This window comes from Corythoichthys intestinalis, chromosome 1 (genome assembly GCF_030265065.1).
Source record: "Corythoichthys intestinalis isolate RoL2023-P3 chromosome 1, ASM3026506v1, whole genome shotgun sequence".
Classification (NCBI taxonomy): Eukaryota; Metazoa; Chordata; class Actinopteri; order Syngnathiformes; family Syngnathidae; genus Corythoichthys; species Corythoichthys intestinalis.
The window spans coordinates 12803095-12830000 of record NC_080395.1 but is presented as its reverse complement, the minus strand read 5'-3'; the positions used below and the strand labels follow the sequence as shown (position 1 = coordinate 12830000).

The window sequence follows — 26906 nt, the reverse complement described above, 5'->3', positions numbered from 1 at the left end:
AAAATACTCAGGTGACTTGAAGTTCCGCTCCGAGACCCCCAGTTTGACCAAATTTCAAAATTGTCCGATATGCATGTGTGATACATCATTGGAAAGCTTAAAATCTCAATTTTCTGGGGGAAGAAAATTTTTGAACAGTAGGACATTTAAGGGAAAAAACATTTTTTAAACAGCAAAATCCTATTTGGAGGTGAGAGCACGCCAGAGCAGAATTACAGACGCCATGACTTTAACGAGATATTATCGCGTACTTTGTTTCGATCCAAAAACTCTATGTAGCATGTACGTATCACTGAGTGTCAAGGCACAGCTGTGAATTGCCACAGCCGGATTTTTTGGAGATTTTATGGGTGAAATATAGTAATATAACAAGGGTCGCGATGCAGAAATCGCAGACATCAAGGGGTGGTCGAGATTTTCATATATTTACCCCTTTAAATGTTTTTTTTTTTTTTCAATTTTTCTTTGTTTGGATCGATTATCATCTAACATATCGGAGAAAATAGAATTAAGCGATAGTTATGTGGTATATATTCGTGACTTTTTTACAGACGTGTTTTTTTCATTGTGGCGTTATTTGTTTTAAAGTTAAAATATGCAACTGAAAAATTTTAAAAAGTTTTTTAAACGAAATTTTAGACATCAATTAATGATTCTAAGCTAAAAATGACAGACATTTTGAAAATATAATTACCTTTGTTTTATGGCTGGGTTGAAACAAAAGCGGTTGCGTGACGTCTGTCAAAGGGGGTTTTCAGGGTAAAACGGCCAAATTAAAAATAGTTTGGGGGCTTAATGCGCCATGAATCTGCTATGGCAGCATATAGACATATTGTTCTATCAAACAAGTTGTTGTTGTCTGTGTTTCCACCATATAGAGAGAGAGGGTAATTATCACATATGTAATAATTTTTATACATAACACATGTAATATTTGAATATGTATGTGTATGTATGATGTTGAAAGACCCGAAACATGATTCCAGGAACATCATGTTCGGGTCTTTCAAGATGTATGATTTTTTTTTTTTTTAACTATTGTAAATACCGTACTTTTTTAATCCATATTGTATTAATTTATCAATTCATTTAGTTCATAGAATTAAAAGAAATACACGTGTATCAATTTTTTAAATATTACATTTTATCAGTCAAATGAAACAACTTGCTTTGGGTGGAGACATCTTGCCAACAGCGACCTCTCTTTGCCGTTCCTTTATGGAGGTAGATTTGTGTCTTTATTATTCAATCAAAAAAAAAAAGTTGCTTCAATCAAATAAAAAGTTGCGTCAATCAAAATATATATTTTCAATCGAAGAAAACGTCACTTCAATAAAAGTTTGAATGTAAAAATAAATTTGAAACTCAAAAAAATATATTTGAAAACTATTTTTCTTTGATTGAATTTTATTTTTTTGATTAAAGTCAAGTTTTTTTTTTTATTGAAACACCATTTTTGATTGAAGTCATGTAATTTTGCGTTTGGACCACATTTTGGCGAGGACATTTGTGTCTTTATTATTCAATCATAAAATAAATTGCTTCAAACAAAAAAATATATATTTTCAAAAGAAAAATCACTTCAATCAAAAATTTGAAAAAAAATCAATCGTAGAAAAAAAGGTTTGAATGTGAAAAAATATTTGAGACTCAGAAATTCGCATTTGAACACTATTTTTCATACAAACTGTTTTCTTTGATTGAAGCAATCCTTTTTGTGTTTGAGCCATATTAGGGGTAGGACATTTGTGTCAAAATCATTCAATCGCAATAAAAGTCGCTTTAATCAAAAAACTATTTTTAATCAAAGAAAAAAATCATTTGCAAAAACATTTTTTTTTGAAAATATATTTTTTATTTGAAATTTTTTTTTTTTTTATTGAAGTGTCACCTTTTTTTGAAAAGCAAAGTTTTAAACTTTTTTTTTCAAAGTGGAAAAAGTTTTGAGCACACTTTTTTTTTTTGAAGTGGAAAAAGTTTTGAAGGCACTTTTTTTCGATTGAATCATTTTGACACAAAGATTCAACTTCAACGCTAGTTCCGGTGTGTTTGAGTGGCAGGTGGCTACGCCAATGACATAAAAGTATGAAGCAAGCACAATGGCCACCAGGGCTCCATCCAGCCATCGGAATCTGCTGGAGTCTAAGCCGAATTTAGGGCACCCGTACGGGGGAGTGACATCGGCATTTCACCGGAGTACGGTGCCCTGCAGCTTAATGTGATTTAACACGGCGAACTTCACCCGCTGCCCTGACGTGACGGTTGGCAATTGGTTCCAACCGGAGTGTCCGCGACGCGCCGGTACGGGAGTGGTCGGCGAGTGGCCCGACACTAGCCTGCCCAGTAAGCGAGTGGACTGCCGGCGTCCACGCCGGCCGGCAGCCCCATCGCTTCAGCTTTGAATGAGTGCCGTGTCATTCGCGGGCCGTCCACTCGACAGCCGGCCTCCGCGCCTGGGGGGTGATATCGGGGTCCGACCAGTGTGCCACGACAGAGCACCGTACCGTTGCGGGTACTCCGGTGAAATGCCGACGTCACACGCCCGTACCGGTGCCCTATATTTCGGCTTAGACTGCCACTCAAACACACCGGAACTAGTGTTGAAGTTGAATATTTGTGTCAAAATGATTCAATCGAAAAAAAGTGCCTTCAAAACTTTTTCCACTTAAAAAAAAAAAGTGTGTTAAAACTTTTTCCACTTTGAAAAAAAAAAAAAAGTTTAAAACTTTTTGCCTTTCAAAAAAAGTGACACTTAAAAAAAATATATATTTCAAATAAAAAATATATTTTCAAAAAAAAATGTTTTTGCAAATGATTGTTTTTCTTTGATTAAAAATTGTTTTTTGATTAAAGCAACTTTTATTGCGATTGAATGATTTTGACACACATGTCCTACCCCTAATATGGCTCAAACACAAAAAGGATTGCTTCACTCAAAGAAAAGTTTGAATGAAAAATAAAGTGTTCAAATGCGAATTCCTGAGTCTCAAATATTTTTTCACATTCAAACCTTTTTTTCTACGATTGATTTTTAAAAAATTTTTTGATTGAAGTGATTTTTCTATTGAAAATATATAATTTTTTGTTTGAAGCAATTTATTTTTTGATTGAATAATAAAGACACAAATGTCCAAGCCAAAATGTGGTCCAAACGCAAAATTACATGACTTCAATCAAAAATGGTGTTTCAATAAAAAAAAAAACTTGACTTTAATCAAAAAAAATAAAATTCAATCAAAGAAAAATAGTTTTCAAATATATTTTTTTGAGTTTCAAATTTATTTTTGCATTCAAACACATTTTTTTTTTATTGAAGTGACGTTTTCTTCTATTGAAAATATATATTTTGATTGAAGCAACTTTTTATTTGATTGAAGCAACTTTTTTTTTGATTGAATAATAAAGACACAAATCTACCTCCATATTCCTTCTCCTAGAAGTAGTTCTTCCATGCACTCTTCTATTTTCGTACTTTTGGAATAATTAGGTCTCATGGCTAGCGAAAAAAAACTATACCAAGTGAGAAGACCGAGAAGCTTCAGTGCTTTAAAATGAAACGAGTTCATTGTTATGTTCCTTAGTGGATGAAGTGCAGCGATAGTGGTACAGTCAAGACCGAACTTTTAACGGTCAGTATTTTGACCCTTCAAAATTGAGTTCTTGATAGCTATGACTCAAATTCAGATATGTCTATCATATATTTGGAACCCAGTGATTTCAAGTAGTTTAGTTTCAAACGCATCAACGTATTACCCTGAAGTTTCAGGGACGGAACGTTTCTACTTCCGGTTCACTTGACGCAACGTCCGTGTACCCTCGCCAGACTTGCAGTTCTTTCCTGTAGCCTTCTTCTAACCAAGCCTCATCGGGTGAATACCCAAGTAAGAATTTAGTGGACTAAAACGTCCTATCTTTAAGCTTATTGGAAGTTGTTTGGCTTGAGGCTGAAAATTCCCAGGCTTACTTAGTTTTGTTTAGCTTGCTAGCCAAGACACGCTAACTCATTCCGATTGCTTTGGCTTAAAATTGTATTAACGAAGCGACAAAATACTACTGACTGAAACCCAAAGAGTCGAGACGTGGGTGATGAGGAGAGGAAATCCAGGCCACGACTACCAACTGAAAATCGAAAGAAAATGAGGGTAAGATTATGACATAATGACGCTTTTATGCAATATCAGGCTTGTTTTGATGTGGCTGGTATCAGTGATTGAAACTGTAAGGCAAAAATCCCATAGCTGACTTGCGCAAATATCAGTCAGGAAATCATTCTAGGATAGCGTGATCATATTTTGATTTCCCAAAAAAATAGGACACTCAGCCTGGCCTCAAGATACTTGAATTTTTCTCGAAGTTCACTCAAAGATGCCTATATCACTATAATATTTTAAAGTGTGCCACCTCACTCTGGATGGAAAAATGCAGTTTGGAAGAAAAAAATAATTACTAATAGATACTATACATATCATGCAGACCCATGGAAATGTAGTCCAGGCAATACACATACACGCAATTACTATCAGGACAATTGTTCTTGACAAATTGTTATTCTCATTCAATTGATATTCTCATTCAATGTTCTAGATTGCACACAAACAATAACCGAAATAAACTGACAAACCATTCAACCAGTATGTTTCCAAATGTAGCAGTTCAAAACTACGTTTCCCATAATGCCTAGCGTGGTTTAGCTTACTGATAGCTAGCTAGCTGAGGCAAAAATCAAACTATGCTATAAAAGTTTACAATCATCGGCAGCGCAACGATGTTTCCCAAACGGGATTTTACAGTCAAAGCTCCGACAGAAATCAACAGTCGCCGACATCAACAAATCACGTGATTTTTTTTTTTTCTTTTTCCCACCCAGTGTTCCACAGACGTCACTGTAGAAGATCTTCACCATGAGAAGCAGGACCCCTTCCACGTTAAACAGGAAGATGAGTCCGAGATGTCGAACATCAAACAGGAGGCAGAGCCAGAGACCCCCGACATTAAAGAAGAAGAACATCAAGTTGAAATACCTAAGTTTCCAATGGGTGTCACCGTGAAGAATGAAGAAGAGGAAAGAACAAGTGAAGAGAGCGGAGGAGCGAATCCTTGGAGCGACAGCTCATTTCAGCACCTGACAACAAAAGGAGAGGGACGATCCCAACCAGACGGCCTCTTAGCGCCGCTTTCGGACAGCGACGACATAACGTCACACTCTTCTGACACTAATGAGGAGGATGTTGGCTTTGACCATAATGCTTCGAAATCCTCAAACAAATCATCGTTGAAAAGAGACAAAAAGGAATGCGCGGTTGGGAAACCTTTTCCCTGCTCACTCTGTGATAAAACATTTTCTTTGAAACATCATTTAACGACACACATGCGTACACACACCGGGGAGAAGCCTTTCACCTGCACACTTTGCGATAAAAGTTTTTCTCAGAAATCTTCTTTAGAAATGCATAAGCGCACACACACTGGAGAAAAGCCTTACGCCTGCACATTTTGTGGTAAAGGATTCGTTCAGAAGACTGATTTAAAAAGACATAAGCTCACACACACTGGAAGGAAGCCTTTCGCCTGCACACTTTGTGGTAAAAGATTCACTACGAAGGGACAATTAGTGTTGCACACAAGAAACCACACTGGAGAAAAGCCCTTCGCCTGCACACTTTGTGGTAAAAGATTTTCTCAGAAGACTTATTTAGAAAAGCATAAGCACACACACACTGGAGAAAAGCCTTTCGCCTGCACATTTTGTGGCAAAAGATTTTCTCGAAAGGCTTATTTAGAAACGCATAAGCTTACACACACTGGAGAAAAGACTTTTGCCTGCACACTTTGTGATAAAAAATACTTAACGAAGGCAAATTTAAACGTTCACACAAGAACACACATTGGAGAGAAGCCTTTCGCCTGCATACTTTGTGATAAAAGATTTCATCAGAAGACTGATTTAGAAAAGCATAAGCGTACACATACTGGAGAAAAGCCTTTCGCCTGCTCACTTTGTGGTAAAAGATTCACTCAGAAGGGACATTTAGAAAAACATAAGAGTATACACACTTGAGAAAAGCCTTTCGCCTGCACACTTTGTGGTCAAAGATTTTCTCTGAATTCTAATAGAGAAAGACAAGCATACACACACTGGAGAAAAGCCTTATGCCTGCTCACTTGGTGGTTAAAGATTCACTCAGGAACTTCTGTAACGCACGCAAGAGGCCACCTTTGTAAAAACCTTTGAATTGCAGCATGTGACAAGTTATTCTGATTCCTGCCACGCATTTATGGTGGAAAAAGTATTTCAGTTTCATTGTTCAGTTTCCCATGAGCCACTTTTGAAAAAGTTATTGAAATGATTTTTCAGCTGCGATTCTTTTTCTATCCTATATATATACACACACAGTGCCCTCCATAATTATTGTGAGACCTAATATCAAAATATATCTCAGAATCCATTTTTTTTACACCCTCAAAAGCAGTATGTCAGTTATGGAACAATCACAACAGAAAGACATGTAACGCAATTTATTCAATTTAGAAAATATATATATATACAGTGCCCTCCATAATTATTGGCACCCCTGGTTAAAATGTGTTTTTTAGCTTCTAATATTTTTTTTTAATTCAAATAATATGGGACCTTAATTGAAAAAAGAGGAAAAATCCAACCTTCAATACAAGTGTATTTATTCAGTGGGGAAAAAATCCCACATAAAGAAATAATTATTTGACATCAAATAATGTGTGTCACAATTATGAGCACCCCTGGTGTTAATACTTTGTACAACCTCCTTTTGCCAACAGAACAAGGTCTGGGGACTGAGATGGCCATGGGAGGAGCTTGATTTTGTGTCTGGTGAACCATTTCTGTGTAGATTTGGCCATATGTGTAGGGTCATTGTCTTTCTGAAAGACCCAGTGACGACCCATCTTCAGCTTTCGGGCAGAGGGCAACAGATTTTGATTTAAAATGTCACGGACTGTGTGCTTTGGTCAGATGAGACCAAGATTGGGCTTTTTGGCAAAAAACACTAAGTGGGTCTGGCGTGCCACGAAAGATGGGCATGCTGAAAAGCACCTCATACCCACTGTGAAGTATGTGAGTGGGTCAGTGATGCTGTGGGACTGTTTCGCTTCCAAAGGCCCTGGGAACCTTGTTAGGGTGCATGGCATCATGAATGCTTTGAAATACCAGGACATTTTAAATCAAAATCTGTTGCCCGAAAGCTGAAGATGGGTCGTCACTTCAGCAACACAATGCCCCTAAACATATGCCCAAATCTCCACAGAAATGGTTCACCAGACACAAAATCAAGCTCCTCCCATGGCCATCTCAGTCCCCAGACCTTGTTTTGTTGGCAAAGGGGGGTTGTACAAAGTATTAACACCAGGGGTGCTAATAAATGTGACACACATTATTTGATGTCAAATAATTATTTCTTTATGTGGGCTTTTTTCCCACTGAAAAAATGCACTTGTGTTGAAGGATGGATTTTTCTCTTTTTTTTTTTTTCCATTAAGGTCCCATATTATGTGAATTAAAAAAATACATATTAGACGCTAAAAAAACCCATCTTAACCAGGGGTGCCAATAATTATGGAGGGCACTGTATATACATATATATATATATATATATATATATTTTTTTTTTTTAATTGAATAAATTGCGTTACATGTCTTTCTGCTGTGATTGTTCCATAAGTGACACACTGCTTTTGAGGGTGTAAAAAAAAATGGATTCTGAGATATATTGTGATATTAGGTCTCACAATTCTCATCCAGCCGGGCGTGCGAAAGCGTCGGTGGGGCCGCGGGTAGCCTGGGCCGAGCGGGGACCGGTTTTGAGACCCCTGATATAAACTAATATTCAGGCAAATTCATAGTGTATATGTCAGAGGTTTTTGTATTTTTCATCACTGAATTATTTAGGGGGGCTTAAGAATATTTTAGGGGGACTGAAGCCCCCCTAAAATAGGCCTAACAACCCCAGTGACGCATACATGGCCCCCCCACCCATATCTTCGAATGTTGTTATCGGGCTCTAGTACGTCTGACGACCGGGTTTGTTTCTATTTTATCTCCTGTCGCGCCAACCTCGGAAGGGTGCATCCATTGTTGTCCTCACTTCTCGCTGCCCCATCCAGGCCAAGACACGTTTATTGTTTTCCAATGGACTGCATCGCTGTCGGTGTCCCCCCCCCCCCCCCCCCAACAGTCATTCATCTCAAGCACTCATATTTTAAATGTCTTCTGTTTATTAAAACCATAGTGTAATCAACAATCTGATTTTATGAGGTACTGAAGTAGCACAGGCAATAAAAGCAGGTGTGTTTCAGCATGATCAATGTTTATCTGGTTCTCAAAACAATAAAAAGGTAAAGTAATTCTATATAATATTTTAGTTCATTACAGGTAGACTCATTTTTTCTAACTTCCTCCACTCTAAACTATTTTTAAAGCTCTTCTCTGTGAAACATAGCTTGATCTTATTTTATTAAGTACTGCAGTAGTACAGGAAATAAAAGGTGTGTTTCAGCAGGATCGATGTTTAGCAGGATCGCAAACATATTTATAGAATTACTTGACCTTTTTATTCTAACTTCAATATTTTTTTCTCATTACTGGCTGACTTTAAACTGCCTTTACTAGCAACTATTTTGTAATCTCGGTTTGATTACAAATCATCTTCAGACGAGAATCAATTGGGGACATTGCCAGTGTGTATTTCTGTTTGTATTTTCAATTCGTTTGTTTTATCAATTCATTTATATCAGAATTAAAGAATTAAACATGAATAATGATTAATATATATATATATATATATAAGGGCTGTCAAACGATTAAAATTTTTAATCGAGTTAATTACAGCTTAAAAATTAATTAATTGTAATTAATCGCAATTCAAACCATCTCTAAAATATGCCATATTTTTATGTAAATTATTGTTGGAATGGAAAGATAAGACACACGACGGATATATACATACAACATACTGTACATCAGTACTGTATTTGTTTATTGTAACAATAAATCCACAAATGGCATTATTAACATTCTTTCTGTTAAAGTGATCCACTTATAGTTCTTAAACGATAAATGTTATAGTTACAAGTTATAGTAATTTTATATTAAAACCCCTCTTCATGTTTTCGTTTTAATAAAATTTGTAAAAATTTCAATCAAAAGTAGAGTTAATATAATAATAAGAAGAATAAAAATAACAATAATAAAAATAGAGTGAAAAGTTTTACATGTATTTTGCACAGCTATTTTGACATGGAATGCCAGTTCATTTTGCATTGTTGTTTAACTGTGTCAGAGTAGGGCCTCATTACTATAGACTGAAGTGCTTTTCTTTTTGTGAACTTTTTTTTTTTTTCTTTGAGAGATAGGAATATTATTTTTGTTGTGCTTTCACTAAACGATACTTATGTTTGTTGAGAAGGAGAAGCTTATGCCAATAAACGGCGCTGTCTAAAGAACGCCTGTGTCCACTCGCCTTTACTGTATAACATATACAGTGGGGAGAACAAGTATTTGATACACTATCAAATACTTGTTCTCCCCACTGTATCTGTACATATCTTACCCAAAATAAAACAAGAGACACATAATTGCTACTAAAAGAAAGAAAACTTACCGAAATATGTGTGGAGCACAAATAGAAATTTGCATTGCATTGTGAATACAGCATAAACGTCTCTCAACTACTAATTCTCCCACGTTTAGAAGACATAACATGAGTATGGAACGGCGCTGCCCCCAAGCGGCCGGTGGCATTCTATTCACTCAATGTCCATAAACGGCCTCATTGTAATGTTTGAGGCAATATGCCAGCGGTTCATTCATTGCATGCGGTAATTGCGTCAAATAATTTAACGTGATTGATTTTAAAAATTAATTAACGCCCGTTAACGCGATAATTTTGACAGCCCTAATATATATATATATACAAAGTTGGGAGAACAAGTATTTGATACACTGCCAATGGGTTTTCCCACTGTATATAGGCAATTATAATATGTACTGCATTTATCAAAGTCTTATGAAACAACCTGCTTTGAGTCGAGGCATCTGCCAACACCGACATCTCCTGGCCGTTGTTTAAAAATGAAGCGAGTTCATTGTAATGTTATTTGATAGAAAAAGTGCAGCGGAAGCAGTACAGTAAATGGCTGAAGTCCGAACTTTCAACGTATACATATACGCATTATTTGAATTCTAAGCCTTTAAATTGAGTTATTGACAGTGATGACAAGAATTTGTTTATGTTGATCATGTTTATTGAATTTTTTCTATGGGACTCCAGTGATGTGAAGTCGTGATGGAACTTCCAAACACTTCAACCTATCACGCTGAAGTTTCAGCACCTGAACGTTTCTACTTCCGGTTCACGTGATGCAACCTTTGTTTACCCATCCGGGTTGTGCAGTTCTTTTGTGCAGTGTTCTCCGAAACAAACGAGCTCATTCAGGACATTCTCATCGAGTAAGTACAGAATTTACAATATAGTGGAAGAAAGAATCCAAATTTAAAGCGTAGTGGAATTCGTTTTATGTTGAGGCTTCGCAGCTTTACCTCACTTAGTTTAGTCTAGGTTAGCTCGCTACCCAGATAGCAGACAGGCGTTGAAATGATGTTGAATCAACATTCCGCTGTCAATCGTATATCGTTGAATCAACATTGACCCCCGACGTTGATTTGTCATCACTTTTACATCCTCGATCACTGTTGTTCCAACGTACAAATCCTTGCAAAACATGTTATGATTTCTTTCATTTTCAATCATGATGCTATTAATGCTTTCAAATATGTGTATATTTAGAGGTCCTGCTGTATTTATAGACAGAATAAGCAGCTAGGCTGACTAATAAAATATTGGACATGAACGATAAAAAGTCATATAGTTTAACAATGAATAAATTTTAAAATAAAAACTTGGCTAGATTTCAAATTATTTTTAACTAAATCGCAACAATAGAAAACTTAATTAACTCTCAGTAAAGTTATTTAAAACTTTTTTTTTTTCAACCGATGTGCCGCGGCACACTAGTGTGCCGTGAGAGGTCGTCAGGTGTGCCACCAGAATTTTTCTAATGTCGCATATATATATATATATATATATATGTATATGTGTATATATTAGAGCTGTCCCGACTAGTCGACATTGTCGACGTCATCGATGACATAAATCCGTCGACGAGCACAACATTCCGTCGAAGGTTAATGAAGGGTTAAAAAAATATATGCTTGGAAAGTTCAGAATGTCGGACGCTTGGTATGCAAGCGGGGAAATCGGCACAAAGCCAAAAAAGCGCACCAGAGTCCAAAACATTGACTTATTTTTAAAGAAACAAAGGAGGGTACACTGTTGTGTCATGTCTCTTCAATGCCAAGCTTGGCTGCACGTCGGCCGTGAATGATAACGACAGGAGATTGTAAGTCCATCTAACTAACTAATGATATGTTTTGTTGAAGTTGCTAAGCCTGTCGCGATATGCAATGATTGCATTTATCGCATGGTAAATAAAAATGAGGGCTGCGTGTTATCGTTGCGCGCGCGTGCGTACATTTGTGCGTGCGTGCTGATAGCATATGAGACTCCATTTCTTTTCTGTCATCAACACGCTGTAGAATTAAAGTTCAGACATACAAAATAAGAAAACCCATCTATATTAAACACTATATACGTTAGCATTGCTACATTGAGGTGAATGGGAAAAAAGACGACCTACTTTAGCCAGCTATAAAACAGGCAGCCTTGTCCAAAACTTGCAGTTAAAAGGTGACACTTCAAACATGAAAAATCGCTGGTTAACAGCATTTGCAAAAGGACAAAAAATCTATTACTGACACCAAATGCAATGACTAAAAGTGCTTTTTTTGTGTGGAATGTAAAGCAGGGTAAGGGTTAGCGGTTTAGCGAGCGTACTTCCGGTGAACATTTCAAAATAAAAGCATGTCATGTTCGTCATATAAATAACGATTTCTGGAGTTAATCCCACATACTTCAGATTCTACACTAAGAATACCTTTAAAATGACACCCTTTATGAAAAGTCTGATTGGCAATGAATAATTATTATAATACTATTATATATAGTACTACAGTATACTATAATATCAATGCTAGGTATTTTTTTAAGAATTGTTTTGAATCATGTTGGAAGGGTGAAGTCAGTGTTCTGAATCTGTTTACATTCCATTCTTTTGCACAAGTTAATTCCATCAGCACTTGAACTCATTGTTTGTGATTTATTATTGTTATTTATCTGTTTATTTGTACTTTTTAATAAAAAAATTAAGTGTTCCAAAATGTTTTTGTGACTTGATAAGCGTCAACAAAAATTTCATTGCTAAATTAGTAAAAAAAAAAAAAAAATTGTGAATTGATAAGCATCAACAAAAATTTCATTGCTAAATTAGTTTAAAAAAATTTTTTTTTTAATTAAATTAAAAGATTAGTCGACTAATCGGAAAAATAGTCGGCTGATTAATTGGGAGAAAATTAGTCGTTTGGGACAGCCCTTATATATATATATATACAGGGTGACCCCAAAAAAAGTTTACACTGCCATAATAGAACTTAAATGCCATGTTTATTCAGTTTAGAATTTAATCACAAATTATACATTATTGTAAAGAACATGTACAGTACACTCTATTTTTCAATGTGTCCTCCCTTAAGTGTCACAACAGCCTCCAGGCGCCTGCGGAACGCTTGACAGGTCTTCTTAATGTAGGATGCTGTCATCTTTTCCCAAGATCTAACAATGGACCTCTCCAAGGCTGCCACAGAAGTTTGTTGCTTCTTACAGGCACTGTCCTCCACCGTTGCCCATATGCTATAATCCAGGGGATTGAGATCTGGACTTTGGGGTGGCCACATATCACCTTGTCAATCAACTTTTTGGTCCGCACAGATCTTCACTTCCAGACCCAGGTTTTCGTGAGGCTGTTCCAGTATCTTTCAGCTTCTTTTTAACTTTGTAGACTGCACATCTGGATATTCTCAGATTTGCTGCAATCTCAGTAGGTGTCAGACCGGCACGCAGCAATTCAGGTACAGCTAAAGTTTTCTTCATTTTCAGCAGAAGCACAGGAATTGTAGAGACGAGAGATTACCAGATGCATTGAGTGACCTTAATGAATCACTTAAGCATGACAACCTATTTAGATATGTTTTAATGGCTTTTAAACAAGCAGTCAACTGAGTGTAAACTTTTTTTGGGTCACCCTGTATATATATATATATATTTATATATATATATATATTAGGGCTGTCAAAATTATCACGTTAACGAGCGGTAATTAATTATTTTTAAATTAATCCCGTTAAAATATTTGACGCAATTAACGCACAAATGCCCTGATCAAACAGATTAAAATGACAGCACAGTTAAAGCTGTACTTGTTGTGTTTTTCAGAGTTTTGCCGCCCTCTGCTGGCGCTTGGGTGCGACTGATTTTATAGGCTTCAGCACCCATGAGCATAGTGGAAGTAATTATTGACATCAACAATGGCAGGCTACCAGTTTATCTTTTGATTGAACATTTTACAGATTTTATTAAAACGAAAACATGAAGAGGGGTTTTAATATAAAATTTCTATAACTTGTACTAAGATTGATCTTTTAAGAACTACATGTCTTTCTATCCATGGATCGCTTTAACAGAATGTTAATAATGGCAATGCCATCTTGTTGATTTATTGTTATAATAAAGAAATACAGTACATATGTACCGTATGTTGAATGTATATATCCATCTTGTGTCTTATCTTTCCATTCCAACAATAATTTACAGAAAAATATGGCATATTTTATAGATGGTTTGAATTGCGATTAATTGCGATTAATTACTTTTTAAGCTGTAATTAATTCGATTAAAATTTTTCATCGTTTGACACCCCTAATATGTGGCGGAAAACACTCGGGTGACTTGAAGTTCCGCTCTGAAACCCCCAGTTTGGCCAAATTTCTAAATTGTCCTATATGCATGTGTGATACATCATTGGAATACATCAAAATCTCAATTTTCTGGGGGAAGAAAAATTTTGCATTTGGAAAATTTAATGTTTGGTACATTAGTCACAAAAATCCTCTCAGGCTTAAATAAACTACTATTTCAGTATTAAATTAACAGTTCAAAACGGTCAATAAAATACTCAAGTCCCAATTCTGTATCAGCAGCTTTAAACACTATTCAATTAATGTTGTGAATCAACCATTAAAGTTGTTCAAATTACTCCCGTTATTCCATAATTTCCCCCATGTCAACTTTCGACATGGGAAAGTTTGAAACTGTTTCATCATTTAAAGATAGATCAAGTCAAAATTTTCAGATTTAGGAGTATTTTAAGTAAAATGTTTATTAGGTTCGCTACAACAGCCTTCCAGAGAATTCTACTGCTGTAAGATGGCGGCTGTTTACTAACGCCGGCGAGTCTGTCATTTCGCTTCTAGTTTTCTACACATGTGCTAATGCGAAAAAGCAGTTTCTGATCTTGCACCCCTCTTTAAAATAAACTGCTGTATTTTAAGCCAAAAGAACTGTTGTGTTTGATAAAACAATATGCCTATATGCTGCCATAGCAGATTCATGGCACATGAAGTCCCCAAACTATTTTTAATTTGTCTGTTTTACCCTTGAAACCCCCGTTTACAGACATCGCTTAACCGCTTTTGTTTCAACCCAGCTATAAACGAAGGTAATTAATTATATTTATTATTCAAAACTTCTGTCGTTTTTAGCTTAGAATCATTAATTGATGTCTCATATTTCGTTAAAAAAAAAAAAGACTTAAAAAAATTATTCACGCACATATTTTAAACTTTTAAACAAATTATTTCACAATGGAAAAAAATGGCGTCTGTAAAAAAGTCACGGATAGCTACCTCATAACTATCGCTTAATTGTTTTTTTTTTGTTTTTTTTTTACTGTCGCATTTTCTCCGATATGTTAGATGACAAATAATCGATCCAAACAAAGAAAAAAGAAAAAAAAATGTTTAAAAGGGTAAATACATGTAAAAGAAAATCTCGACCACTACTTGATGTCTGCAATTTCTGCATCACGACCCTTGTTATATTACCATGTTTCACCCATAAAATCCCCCAAAAATCCAGCTGTGGCCATTCACAGCTGTGTCCTGACACTCAGTGATACATGCGAAATGGAGTTTTTGGATCGAAACAAGGTAAGGTACGCAATAATATCTCGTTAAAGTCATGGCGTCTGTAAATCTGCTCTCGCGTGCTCTCACCTCCAGATAGCGTTTTTAAAAAAATGTTTTTAAAATGCCCTCCTGTTCAAAATTTTTCTTCCCCCAGAAAATGGAGATTTTAAGCTTTCCAATGATGTATCACACATGTATATCGGACAACTTTGACATTTGGCCAAATTGGGGGTCACAGAGCGGAACTTCAAGTCACCTGAGTGTTTTCCGCCATATACATGTGGTATCTACCGTAGCATTATTTGGGCGTAGTTTGTAACAGCTGTCGGCGGCAGTCCGGTATTATTGTTCTTATATTTTTTGTATGTATGTTTTTATTTGTTTTTGTAATTATTTTTTTTAATCATTATTTGTTTTTTTGTTTTTTTTTGAATTATTGTTTTTTTAATTAGTAGCCTGAGTTGAGCATGATGTTTACTCTCGGTCCGTTCCTCATTGGCTTGTTCGTTCGTTCGTCGCTCCTACATATGGCTCTTACTTCAGGGAGGTGGCGTAGTCTATAAAAACACCTGGACGCTTTGGATGGCTTTTGCAGTGATGACTTTATTAACAAACGCAACAAACCAGCGGGGGACACAGCCCCTTAACACAGGGATCCCGCGACACGCAACTCTCTCAAAACCTGTCTGTCTTTCCCCCTCAGCCCTCGCTCATCCACTTCTTCTTTTAAGATAAATTGACAATGCCGGTCAATTGAAAAGGACAGCGGCCCCTTGGGGAAGCCGGTAACACAGCGCTGAATGTGTTTTAGTTCCTCTTTACTTGGCATATTTCAATAATCAGAATTTGGATGTTTGTGAATCATTCTCAAATCTTCCACGGCCAAATCGCGAATGATCTAAGATTCGGAAATTTTATACACCTCCAATGTTAACCATACTGATGATTTTGATGGAAAATCAACGTTTATTCAATGTCGCTCTGCTATCTGGGTAGCTAATACACGTCAAAGCATTCCGATTGCTTTGGCTTTACGCCACTTCCAATTTGCAAACTTTGTTTTCAGGAAAAGTAGGTCGGTTAACATGAGAATGATTACATTTGATTGCATACGACCCTTCTTGTCTTTAAGATGCAACAAATTACTGAGTGAACTCCAACGCAATACCAAACATCCAAGTCAATGAGGAGAGAAAATTCGGGTCACGACGAACAACTGCAAAAGAAAATGAGGGTAAGAGCACATTAGTTGTTGAATTTTTCATGCAATATCAGACTTGCTTTGATGTCATTGTGATTAGTAATTGTGACTGTAGGCCAACAAGCCCATATCTGACTTGCGATACAAGGCTCACGGTAACGATGATTTCACGATATGGAGAGAACACAATTATTACCGTATTGGCCCGAATATAAGACGGCCCTGATTATAAGACGACCCCCTCTTTTTCAAGACTCAAGTTTGAAAAAAAGACTTTTTGAACACCAATATAATTTTTATACAGAAAATAATTACAGTACATCTCAAACAAATGATAATAACAATATATTTGAGAGAGAAAGCATGCTGTTTTGTCTAATTCAAATCTTAATGTCTGAACAGTTGAATATATAAACTTAAGTGCAATCACATTCGTAAATGAATAGCTTCTGGTTTTTGAAATGTAAATAAACCAATCTATTGTGATAAAACAACAAAATTGCAATAACTGCATTAACCATCAAAGTGAAGTCTAACTGTAACTGTAGTCTTGAAACAAATCTGAATAAGGAAAAACATTGCAATAAAATAATGCAAACTGGTTAAACTTGAGAGTAGCTGAGATCTGTCATGACAGAACATCGCTTCAATAATATCTAGCATCGTGAATGGGTATAATGTCTAGACCGCGAATATAAGACGACCTCCACTTTTTCAGTCTTATTTCAATGCAAAAAACACCGTCTTATATTCGGGCCAATACGGTAATACAGGGGCCAGAAAATCATTCGAGTCAATTCTACAAAACAAGTAATAAATGAAAAAACAAGCTGTATTCATCCTTCTGCTGGGAATTTCGATGATTTTATCACTAGTAGACGTTCAATCTATTTGAACTCTGAGGGTTAGCGAATGAACATTTGTTTATTCGCTGCCATCCCTCTCTCGGAGGCGCTTGTAGACGCTGTCCGTGACGAAGGGCAAACACTTCTTCTTCTGGACAGGCAGACCTTTGTGTGCATTATGCCACTCTGGTGGATTTCAGTATTGTACATTATACCTATTCAGTGGTACCTCTACATATGAAGTTAATTGGTTCCAAGACCTTGTTTGTAAGTTGAAATGGTCGTACGTCGAGCAGGATTTCCCCATAAGATTACATTATAATTCCATTAATTCGTTCCACAGCCCAAAAACCTGCACTAATTCCTTAATAGATACTGCTGGTTAGGCATGTGCCGGTTACCGGTTTCAAGGTTTACCGTGGTGTGAAAACGTCGCGGTTTCAAAACCACTAAAATTTTCCGTCAGACCGTAGTACGGTATTCGCTATTTTTCTTGTGTCAAAAATGCAGCCTGAAGTGGCTTGGCGCAGCAGCGCTCACCCCCTCCCGTTTGTTGCTGTGTGTGAAAGTGATGCTATCGGCTAGACAGCCAGCTAACCCAAAAACAAATACTCCAAACATAAGGCGTACTGTTCTTCAATTTATTGAGCTCTCAAATCGTGGTAAGTGTAATATACAAAATGAATACATTTAAAATGTTGTACAATTATATTTTTCCATGTGAGTAGCCTCAACAGATTAGCACCATGAAAAAGTTCGCAAAAAACAAAACACACATTTTCCTTTCAAATTCAATATATAAACTAACTAAAAGCTTACAAATATGAATGTTAGCCTAGGCTTAGCTGGGAGAGCAACTTCGTTTAGTGTTTCAGCCGCAGAGTGAGAAAACAAGGTTGATTCGCTTGAATGAAGGGGAAAAAGTGATAGCGTCAAAGATCGCTAATTGCAAAAGATGATCTTGCCCTAAGCACAAATCCACGTTCGCTGGATCAAGGTGAGGTCTCACTCCCAATGTTTTTTTGTTTTTTTTTTAGATGAAACTTTTCCACAACAATATTGACGTTTAACTAACTTATACATTTTTAACTAACTTATGAATTCTTTGTTCTTTTTAACACAAAGGCATGACATCATGTAGACTAGAGTTGGCACAGTGGCTGAAAATGGCGACATTTCACTTAAGCTTTTCCACCCTCAAAAAAAAAGTCATGCAGTATAAATTTTTGAAAATTTTATTCAGAAGTGTTACTTTTTTATAGAAATTATTTTGTTCTTGCTCTAATCTTGAGCAACTTGAGCTGTGGCTGTGAGTATAGTCAATAAGTTATATTTATTTTAATTTTATTTAAAATATATTTTTTTATTGATAATTCATTTATTTTAACAACATATTCATGTTCCAATTTGCAACTATGGTCTGGAGAAAAAAAATCCTCTTCAATGGAAAAAAGGTATTTTTTTTAACCCATACATCTCAAAATTTTTTGGAGCTATAATTGCAATACCATGAGACCGTGAAACCGCGGCATTTTTGCTCACGGTTGTCGTACCGTCAAAATCTCATACCGGCACATGCCTACTGCTGGTACTATTAAAATGGCAATTACACATAGTAAAACACATAAATTATTAATAAAAACTGGAATAATAAAATAGTGATCGTAATAATTCCTGTAATAATGCAACTAATCGGGTTCTAATGTTGCAGACGCTTTTTGCTGTACCTGAACAAAATAAATGAAGCTATCACTACCAAAGCATCTGTAATTGCAATCATTTTCTTGGAGAAATTGAGCATGATCTAACAGAATTGCAGGGGTGCGAATACTTTTGGCCAGCAGTGTAGGTGTTTACAAGCAAGAACAAACAGACTAAGGAACAGTTTCTTTGTTAGAGCAATCTCCACCCTGAACTGCCATATGTAACACCACATCACCCAATGTCCAATATTCATTTACATGGAATGTTCTATGTGCAATACTTACCTACGTGCAATATTCACTGTCAAACTGCTGCTAATTCACTTCGATTACTTGTACTGCCTGAACATAGGACTATCTCATTCACATTTTATATTTATACAGTGGGGCAAATAAGTATTTAGTCAACCACTAATCGTGCAAGTTCTCCCACTTGAAAATATTAGAGAGGCCTGTAATTGTCAACATGGGTAAACCTCAACCATGAGAGACAAATGTGGGAAAAAAACAAGATAATCAAATTTTTTTTATTTTTAAAGAATTTATTTGCAAATCATGGTGGAAAATAAGTATTTGGTCAATACCAAAAGTTCATTTCAATACTTTGTTATGTACCCTTTGTTGGCAATAATGGAGGCCAAACGTTTTCTGTAACTCTTCACAAGCTTTTCACACACTTTTGCTGGTATTTTGACCCATTCTTCCATGCAGATCTCCTCTAGAGCAGTGATGTTTTGGGGCTGTCGTTGGGCAACATGGACTTTCAACTCCCTCCACAGATTTTCTATGGGGTTGAGATCTGGAGACTGGCTAGGCCACTCCAGGACCTTGAAATGCTTCTCACTAAGCCACTCCTTTGTAGCCCTGGCTGTGTGTTTGGGATCATTGTCATGCTAAAAGACCCAGCCACGTCTCATCTTCAATGCTTTGCTGATGGAAGGAGATTTCCACTCAAAATCTCTCGATACATGGCCCCATTCATTCTTTCCTTTACACAGATCAGTTGTCCTGATCCCTTTGCAGAAAAACAGCCCCAAAGCATGATGTTTCCACCCCCATGCTTCACAGTGGGTATGCTGCAATTGAGTATTCTTTCGCCTCCAAACACGAGAACCTGTGTTTGTACCAAAAAGTTCTATTTTGGTTTCATCTGACCATAACACATTCTCCCAGTCCTCTTCTGGATCATCCAAATGCTCTCCAGCGAACTGCAGACGGGCCTGGACGTGTACTGGCTTCAGCAGGGGGGACACGTCTGGCCGTGCAGGATTTGAGTCCCTGGCGGCGCATTGTGTTACTGATAGTAGCCTTTGTAACGGTGGTCCCAGCTCTCTGTAGGTCATTCACTAGGTCCCCCCGTGTGGTTCTGTGATTTTTGCTCACCGTTCTTATCATTTTGACGCCACGGGGTGAGATCTTGCATGGAGGGAGATTATCAGTGGTCTTGTATGTCTTCCATTTTCTAATAATTGCTCCCACAGTTGATTTCTTTACACCAAGCGAAGAGTGAAGGGTTACAGAAAATGTTTGGCCTCCGTTATTGCCAACAAAGGGTACATAACAAAGCACTGAGATGAACTTTTGGTGTTGACCAAATACTTATTTCCCACCATGATTTGCAAATAAATTCTTTAAAAATCAAACAATGTGATTTTCTGTGTTTTTTTCTCCACATTATGTCTCTCATGGTTGAGGTTTACCCATGTTGACAATCACAGGCCTCTCTAATCTTTTTAAGTGGGAGAACTTGCATAATTGGTGGTTGACTAAATACTTATTTGCCCCATTATTTATTTAGATTTTGACAATTTTGTACTTGCGAGTCACTTTTGAGATTTTAACTTATCCTGCACTGTAAAGGGAGATGCTCCACAATTTCATTGTACAACTGTATAATGACAATAAAGGGCTATTTTATTCTATATTACATTGGTGCATGCGTGTATTTGCATGTGCTGTGTGCATTCGGCACACCTGCGTGTTTATTGCAAATGAGACTGCATTTCGGAGCCGTAGTGGGACTCATTTTCATCCCGGGAAATTTATCCCTTAGACCAGCCCACTTTATATGATTTAAACTAGGGATGTCCTGGTCACATGTTTTTGCACTCGAGTCTGAGTCTTGTGATTTTGAGAATCTGCCAATAAGGAGTCCTGATTCGATACAAAAAATAGATAAGTAAATTAGGGCTGCAGCTATCGAATATTTTAGTCATCGAGTAATCGACTGAAAATTCTATCGATTAATCAAGTAATCGGATAAAACAAATATATTTTTAGGTGAAGAGCAATTATAAATATACATGAGAAAACAAGACATTTCATCTAATCTTGAACCATTTTCAGTCAATCAATGTCTTTATTTTCGATGTATATTTTTTTAAAACAGCCAACAATTGCATCTCAGATGTAACTAGAATTTAAAAAAAAGACTAATTCACTGCTTTCACTCAAAAAACTTTTAGATCTTATTAATTATATATATATATATTATAATCTTACCTAAAAATGCCGTTACGCTTGATAACACACATCACTTAAAAGTTAGGATTTTTTCCCACGTGTTTCAATTGAATTTCTCTTTGTGTCAAGCCATTTTTAAGTTCTAGTTAAGTTTTAAGTTAGTCTAAACTGTAAGTCCTGATAGGATTTAGAGTTTTTGCGGTGTTCAAAATAAATGTATGATACAGGCTGTATTGGAGCACAATAGGGACCAGTGCTACTTGGTGTTTTATCCAGCAATGAAATTGATAATTGATAGTTAGCATTACTGAGTTTTTATTTTACACCATCATCACTCCACAACGCTATGTTAAAGCCTGTATGTAAGACACGTTAGCCATGCATCGACAGTGGTCATAATTAATTGAAACCTAGCCCTCCGCAGGGCTAACGTTACGTGAGCTAGCAGCGACAATAACGTTAATCTTATTTATTAGCGCTTAGCGCTCTTTATTAGCGCTTAGCACTCTACTGCTTTAAGATGGCGGCTGTTTACTAACGCTGCCCAGACGCGGCCGAGTCTGTCATTTTGCATCTAGTTCAACATACATGTGATCTCTATGAGACGCATCAGACGCTACCTGTACCAACGTAGCATCGTGCGGGCTAGTATTTAGCAACGTCGGCATTGTTTGTGGCGGCTGTCGGCTGCAGTAAGTTTTTTTTTTTTTCCTTCTTCCGCTCCGCACGTGACAGCGCGTTGTCCCGCATTAAAAGTAGTCCGAGCAAAACGTGATGCTTAGAGCTGTCAAAATAAATGATTACTCGAGGTGAATAAAATTACTCTGATCAGTTTTTAAACTTGAGTTACTCGAGTTGCTCGAGTACTCGTTTCAGCTCTAAAGTAAATATATAGATATATATATTTGAACAAAAGTTCTAAACATGTTATAGTACTGTATTTCCTCTTTTTCCAATGTTTTAGAGGATAAAACATGTATATTTTTGTTTCTTTTGGAAATGCCATTGTATTTCTGGATTATATTGTTGCTATTAAGCTCTTAAAAAATATATAAGTATTCTGTCCAAAACACTGCATTTCTGTGTACACTGCCCGACATCTAGCTAACATTGAATGTCCTCAAATACAACACAAGCTTGGTCTTTTCTTTTTTTTGTATGAATCCATGATTAAGGGGTAGATAGATCGATGGATGGGTAATTCCTTGAAGTTTGTGAAACATGGATGCATTCAACACAACTCCACAATACATGCCGGTATACAAATACTGTACCATGTAGACACCACAGTTCACTTGAGCTACAGGCTATAAATATAGGTTTGTTTCCATACATTCGGACATATTCACAAATTTGTTTCGTATAACGTTTCCCCTTAAACACACAAATAGATATAAAATACTTACATATAGTTTCCAAGGCAGAAACGTGACAGAATCCCCCGTTTTCAAATTTATTTATTTATTTATTTATTTTACAAAGCATTCTCTCTTTTTTTTTTTTTTAAACCTGTCCTGTTCAGCTGTTTGACATGGAGAATGGAAGTCTAAGTGCCCGGATGGTCTCAACAGTTTTAATGTTTCACATTGAGAGTCTGAAATACTCCCATTGTGATCATTCAACATACCTCGTTTGTTATGACAAAGCAGCGAACAGAAAGGGGTTATGGGGGAACAGAAGAAAAGAAACACAAGAGAAGGAAGAAAAGAAACACAAACTACAACAAGAAGTACATTGAACGTCTACACTAACTACTAATATGTTGGTGCTATCGTCAGCTACAGTGGGGAGAACAAGTATTTGATACACTGTCAATGGGAAAACCCATTGGTAGTGGGGAGAACAAGTATTTGATACACTGTCAATGGGATTGGCAGTGTATCAAATACTTGTTCTCCCCACTGTAGATGTATTTCCGGTTGACACCATGTGGGGGGCCTGTTGACCAGGGAAAGAGGGGGATGCGGCTGGGGGAGTCTATAAGCTAAGTGATTTAAAGGGGTCGAGTGTACACAAATCAGCTCTGTGATCTAGAACCCAGTAATTGTGTGAATCCCTTGTGAGTGTAAGCCCGTCGGCGACCGACCCTACGCCTACCCTTCTACAAAGCATTCTAATCACTTCAAGTCAATTTTGTGGCACTTTAAAGAGGCCACGTTATTGATTATATTAATTCTAATATTCTCTAACGGAACATTGCAATCCTGCCTCCCGCTCTGCACCTGTGGTCTCATCACGGCTGGTCCTTGAATGACCTGTATATTTCTCCACATATTATAAAAAAATGCAACCTGAATATCATGGCAAAAGCTCGACTTTAGCAAATCCCGTGATTTTTTTTTTTCACCCAGTGTCCTGCAGACGTCACTGTAGAAGATCTTCACCCTGAGAAGCACGATCCCATCCACTTTAAACAGAAGGAGGAGTCCGAGATGCTGTGTATCAAACAGGAGGCAGAGCAAAAGACCCCCAACATGAAAGAGGAAGACCAGGAAGTTGAAATCCTTAAGTTTCCAATGGGTGTCCGTGTGAAGAGCGAAGAAAACAAAGGTCCGAGCGGAGCAGCGAACCCTTCGAGCGACAGCTCATTTCAGCACGTGAAAACAAAAGGACAGGGACGATCGCAACTGGACGGCCTTTTAGCCCCGCTTTCGGACAGCGACGACATATCGTCACATTCTTCTGACTTAAATACTGATGAGGAAGATAATGAGTTTGTCCCAAATGCTTCAAAATCTTTAAACAATTCATCATTGAAAAGGGACACAAAGGAATGCGCGGATGGGAAACAATTTACCTGCTCAGTGTGTGATAAAACATTTCCTTTGAAACGTACCTTAAAAGCACACGCGCTTACACACACTGGAGAAAAGCCTTTTGCCTGCACACTTTGTGATAAAAAATACTTCAAGAAGGCAAATTTAAAAGTTCACACAAGAACACACACTGGAGAGAAGCCTTTCGCCTGCACACTTTGTGGTAAAAGTTTTGTCGAAAAGGGAGGTTTAAAAAAACACACAAGCAGACACACTGGAGAGAAACCTTTCGCCTGCACACTTTGCGATAAAAGATTTCTTCGGAAGACTGATTTAGAAATACATAATAAGCGTATACACACTGGAGAAAAGGCTTTTGCCTGCACACTTTGTGATAAAAAATACTTCACAAAGGCAAATTTAGACGTTCACACAAGAACACACACTGGAGAGAAGCCTTTCGTCTGCACACTTTGTGGTCAAAGATTTGTCGAAAGGGGGGGGTTAAAAAGACACACAAGCAGACACACTGGAGAGAAGCCCTTCGCCTGCACACTTTGCGATAAAAGATTTCATCGGAAGACTGATTTAGAAATACATAAGCGTATACACACTGAAGAAAAGCCTTTTCTCTGCTCATTTTGTGGTAAAAGATTTACTCAGAATATTTATTTAGAAAAGCATAAGCGTACACACACTGCAGAGAAGCCTTTCACCTGCACACTTTGTGGTAAACGATTCACCCATCAGGGAAATTTAAACAAACATACACGCAGACACACTGGAGAGAAGCCTTTCGCCTGCACACTTTGCAATAAAAGATTTTCTGAGAAGGCTTGTTTAGAAAAGCATAAGCGTACACACACTGGAGAGAAGCCTTTCGCCTGCACACTTTGTGGTAAACGATTCACCCATAAGGGAAATTTAAACAAACACAGACGGAGACACACTGGAGAGAAGCGTTTCGCCTGCACACTTTGCGATCAAAGATTTTTTCAGAAGCTTCATCTAGAACAGCATCAGCGTACACACACTGGAGAAAAGCCTTTTGCCTGCTCACTTTGTGGTAAAACATTCGCTTGGAAAAGAAATTTAGTAACGCACACAAGCAGACACACTGGAGAGAAGCCTTTCGCTTGCACACTCTGTGGTAAAAGCTTCGTCGATAAGGGAGGTTTAAACAAACACACAAGAAGACACACTGGAGAGAAGCGTTTCGCCTGCACACTGTGCGATAAAAGATTTTCTCAGAAGACTGATTTAGAAACGCATAAGCGTACGCACACTGGAGAAAAGCCTTTTGCTTGCACATCTTGTGGTAAAAGATACGTCGATAAGAGAGGTTTAAAAAAACACTAGCAGACACACTGGAGAAAAGCCTTTTGCATGATCACTTTGTGGTAAAAGATTCGCTCTTTAGTAACACACGCAAGAGGCCACACTAGGTAAAAACCTTGGAATTGCAACGTTTGACAAAATATTCTGATTGCTGCCACGCATTTACAGTGGAAAAAGTATTTCAATTAAATTATTGTTTCCCTTGAGCCTCTTTTGAAAAAGTTGTTGAAATGATTTTCAGGTGCTGTTCTTTTTCTATCAAATATATATGTATATATTTTTAAATTGAATAAATTGTTTTATATGTCTTTCTGTTGAGCTTGTTCCATAACTGACATACTGCTTTTAAGAGTGACATACTGCATTTAAGAGAGTTAAGAAAAATCGATTCTGAGATAAATCGCAATATTTGGTCAAACAATTCTCGTATCGATTTAAAATCCATCTGTATCGATCTTCACATGTGTGCTTTTGGTGGAAAAAAAAATAGGGCTGCAGCTATCGAATAGCCATCGATTCATTGCGTAATTGGATAAAACATTTTTAAGGGTAAGAAGCAATTATAAATTTACATGAGAAAATGACATTTTACCCAAGGGCGTAGGTTTGCATAGGGACGGTAGGGACATGGCATGACCAACTTTCAGGATGCTCAAATTGTCCCCACCAACTTTTAAGCAACCTTATTTGCATTATTATGTAAGGATAGAATTAACCCTGCAATTATTTAGTGAATTACAATACTTTCAATATGTTCAGACTTGCATTAACCCCTTTTTGACTTGCTGAATGGGCCAGTCCATTTTTTCCCCTTAAACACAAGTTTGATTGGCTGACTACTTAACACACACACGCATTCACAGCCGGTGTTCTGTCACATTTTTCAGCCATTATGATATTTTGCTCCCGGAGCTTTTGTGGCGGCGAATAAGCACTCTTTTACATTCAGTTGGACTCTCAGTGTTATCCAAAGGTGCCAAATAAACAAGTTACATTGTAAACATTCACGTGCAACATGAATATGCCAGAAATAAATGCTTAAAGACACCGCAAAGACGTGAATTGTGAGAGAGCGACGTACAATTGTAGTGGCAGGATATGTCGGAGGAGAATTTTTGTACATGTCCGTCCATGATCAAATGTAAGTAAATATTCCTTATCGAAAGTTTTTAGTGTTGAATTTGGAACCGGTGCATTTGCTGCCATTTTTAACATTAGGCGCATGTGCAGAACCTTGTTTTTTTTTTTTTTTTTTTTTTTTTTTTTTTTTTTGCATTCCTGGATAGTTAAGAGTTGATTAACAAGTCTTTTGGATGATTGTTAATATAATTTGTGCATTCCTGGATAGTTAAGAGATGATTAACAAGTCTTGTGGATGATTATTAATATAATTTGTGTTCTTATATTGCAATTTAAATTTGCTTATAAAAT

General features: G+C 37.0%; 2 protein-coding genes across 3 annotated transcripts in view; both read left to right on the top strand.

Moving 5' to 3' along the window:
- The window catches only part of LOC130917066 (zinc finger protein 182-like), a 15630-nt gene extending 9143 nt beyond the window's left edge, over nucleotides 1-6487 (top strand). The window contains exons 4-5 of the mRNA XM_057838177.1: nucleotides 3761-3881; nucleotides 4868-6487. Of these exons, the coding sequence (XP_057694160.1) occupies nucleotides 3761-3881; nucleotides 4868-6058 (1312 nt within the window). The 3' untranslated portion in view covers nucleotides 6059-6487. The remainder of the gene's footprint in view (nucleotides 1-3760; nucleotides 3882-4867) is intronic.
- A 3888-nt stretch (nucleotides 6488-10375) lies between these two features.
- The window catches only part of LOC130915719 (gastrula zinc finger protein XlCGF57.1-like), a 30771-nt gene continuing 14240 nt past the window's right edge, over nucleotides 10376-26906 (top strand). The window contains exons 1-3 of one of the 2 annotated variants that reach the window (XM_057835724.1): nucleotides 10376-10480; nucleotides 16302-16403; nucleotides 23733-25859. In XM_057835724.1, the coding sequence (XP_057691707.1) occupies nucleotides 16353-16403; nucleotides 23733-25496 (1815 nt within the window). In that variant the 5' untranslated portion in view covers nucleotides 10376-10480; nucleotides 16302-16352 and the 3' untranslated portion in view covers nucleotides 25497-25859. Of the gene's footprint in view, nucleotides 10481-16301; nucleotides 16404-23732; nucleotides 25860-26906 lie in introns of those variants that run through there. The other variant, XM_057835738.1, reaches the window with a different exon arrangement.